The sequence below is a fragment of the Phaseolus vulgaris genome, chromosome 9, assembly GCF_051622355.1.
Source record: "Phaseolus vulgaris cultivar YP4 chromosome 9, ASM5162235v1, whole genome shotgun sequence".
Taxonomy (NCBI): domain Eukaryota; kingdom Viridiplantae; phylum Streptophyta; class Magnoliopsida; order Fabales; family Fabaceae; genus Phaseolus; species Phaseolus vulgaris.
This window is the reverse complement of record NC_143506.1, coordinates 27552965-27555691: the sequence shown is the minus strand read 5'-3', so window position 1 is coordinate 27555691 and position 2727 is coordinate 27552965. Positions and strand designations below refer to the sequence as shown.

The 2727-nt window shown below is 41.9% G+C and overlaps 1 protein-coding gene across 1 annotated transcript; it reads right to left on the bottom strand.

Annotated features, from left to right (window-relative positions):
- On the bottom strand, nt 1-2511 carry LOC137821712 (putative pectate lyase 18). Its single transcript, XM_068626438.2, has 4 exons — nt 2338-2511; nt 968-1720; nt 704-842; nt 1-613 (listed from the first exon to the last, which is right to left on the bottom strand). The coding sequence occupies exons 1-4, from the start codon at nt 2448-2450 to the stop codon at nt 386-388; spliced, it is 1233 nt and encodes a 410-aa protein (XP_068482539.1). The 5' UTR covers nt 2451-2511; the 3' UTR covers nt 1-385.
- Between the last annotated feature and the right edge of the window lie 216 nt (nt 2512-2727).

Genomic DNA, 2727 nt, shown 5'->3' with positions numbered 1-2727 from the left:
TACTATAAAACCTATGGAAAACTTTGTATTATAACAGAATAATGATAATATCAACTCTTCTTCACTTGTTTTCCTCTTAGAATATATACGTCCACATTCTTCAACTGACTTGGTTCTGAGAGTAAACAGGTGGAGGTTGTAATCATGACCAACTCATCAAAACTAAAGAAAAAGAAAAGAAAAACAGCAACACAATCTAAGAAGCCCCCAAAAAAGGGCGAAAATAGTGGAAATCCAAGGAAAAGTAAATAAAAGCTAGAGATCCACCACCATATACTAGCCCTTCTTCCTTTTTTTTCTTTTTCTTTTTGGAACACATGTATATATTTTGTTGAATTTTTTTCCTTTTTGGAATGAATGGATGAGGCAGAAATTGGTTGATGAGTCATGATGAGCAAGGAGAAGCTTTCTTGCAGGATAGTGCACCAGCACCTGTTGTAATGGAAGCAACAAGTGAAGATGGTCTTGCACTTAGGCTAGAAGCCCTTGCATAGCTAGAGGAGGCTCCAGCTCCGGAAGCAGTGAAAAATGCACCATTTACTAACAAGTCCCCTTCTGATCTCCAATTCCAGCCCTGCCATTCACTCTCTGCTGCCTCTTCTCGTTTTGTCACCTAAACAAGTACCAAATTTAGCATCATTACACATGCATGGAATAGTACAACTACACTTAATCATTGCATATCACTGATATTATCAATCACCTCTTTGCTGAATCTGTCATCTGGTGCAACAAATCTGTTGCCTTGGCTATTGATGGTTGGATTAGCACTTCCCCCAATGGCATACATTTCCCAGTGAGTATAATCATTGTTCACCACATGGAAATACCCAAGCCTACACCTGCAAATTGCACAAACGTTTTTCACACTCAATTTTGGCCCTACAAAATAACTCTGAGGGTGAAAAAAAAACAATTTTGAATGAAGATATATGGTGTAAAAGAAAATGGTGAAGATGTAAAGTACCTTGGCATCCTTTGAACAAGGCCTTCACCGAAGTGGTTGAAAGCAATAGTGACCTGCATGTCCTTGTCCTGAGTGTAGGAGTCACTGTGACCTAAGAGCATGACCTTGTCATGATGCGTCATGTAATTGTTGGAGATGGTGATGGCAGTGGACCCATGGATGGCGTCGATCAACCCATCGTTGCAGTTCGACAAGGAGCAGTGGTCCACCCACACGTGGCTTCCTCCGAAGATGGACACGCCGTCGCCGTCCGACACGGTTCTCCACCCGTAGTGCCGTGGGGAGGACCGCACCATAGCGTTCCCTCCCTGCTTGCAGTCGTGCAGGTGGATGCCGTGGATGATCACGTTCGTCACGTACTGGACGGTGATGCAGGGGCCGCCGGCGATGTGCACGCTGGCGCCGCGGCCGTCGATGGTCTTGAAGGAGTTCATTAGAAGCTCCTCCTTCAGCTGGATCACCATGTCGCGCGCGAAGATGATCCAGAGGGGCTCGTCTTGGATCACGGCGTGGCGGAGCGTCCCTGGCTTCGGGTTCACCGGGTCGTCGTCACCGGCGTCGTCCACCACGTAGATCTTCCCGTCCCTTCCGCCGATGGCGTTCTTTCCGAACCCGATTGCGCAGTCCGCTAGCCTTTGCCGGTTCTGCTCCCAATTCGGGTCGCACCGCCAACAGTCGTCAATGGGGTTGCCACTGCCGCATGAGAGGTAGCCCAAGTTCCTCCTATGTCTAGCCATGGAGGCGTTGATTTTCCTGCACCCAAAAATTCAGTTAATAATAATAATAGTAATTGTCTTTTGTTCAATTAATTTTAACAAAATAATTGATGATGAAGTTAATGCCCATCCATATAAAAATCCAACCAACTAGACATGTTGGTTAGTATATAGTAACTAGTATTATTGTAAAGGGTCCTATTAACCTTTGTCATCATTAGACGCTATTATGAAATTGAAAGGGATTTTTTTATAAATTTTTTTTATCATTATAAATGTTTTGCGAGTGACTGTGACTGAAATTTGATCTATTCCTTTTATATTATAACCAAAAGGTAGAGTAAAAAGTGTTTTGTGTCAAGGAGCAATATAAAATTCATTAATTTATGTAGCATGTTAAAATTGATAGGATTTATAAAGTTTTAAACTGAGAATGTATCCTTATGAAAAGCAAAGGAGTTGTTTTTGAAGAAACAATTTGGGTGTTTAAACAAGCACTACCCAATAATGTAGAAGAATACTTTGGAAGATGTAATATGTAGTGATGAGATGAAGTTGATGAAAGTGAAAAAAGTGATCCCTTTTAATAGTTTGAATGTAGAATAGGAGATGAAAATGCAAGTGGGCAACATGGATGAGTTAGAGTAAGTTTACCTGTTGACCTCTTGCACGACCTCTTCAGCGTTATGAAGTGGTGAAGAGAAAATGAGGGTAGGAGTGAGGAGGGAGAAGAGGAAGAAAAGCAAAGGGACTGGAGTGGTTGTCATGTTCTTCTTTGCAAAGTGAGTAAGAGAGAGAAAGAGAAAGGAGGGAAGTGAGAAGTGTTTGTAGGTTGTAGGGGTGTATATAAAGAGAGAAAACCCAAAGCAATTGGTGTGATCAAACTAAACATACTGTCAGAAAAAAAATATGGGACCCAATTGAATCCTGATTATTGGGTAGTTTTGGCCGTTAAGCAAGGCCTAAATGATGCTGCATGGAAGATCAAAACCGTCAAAAAGAAAAACCTTGGTAAAGAAAAGGATAATGAAGTAAGTATTAGGA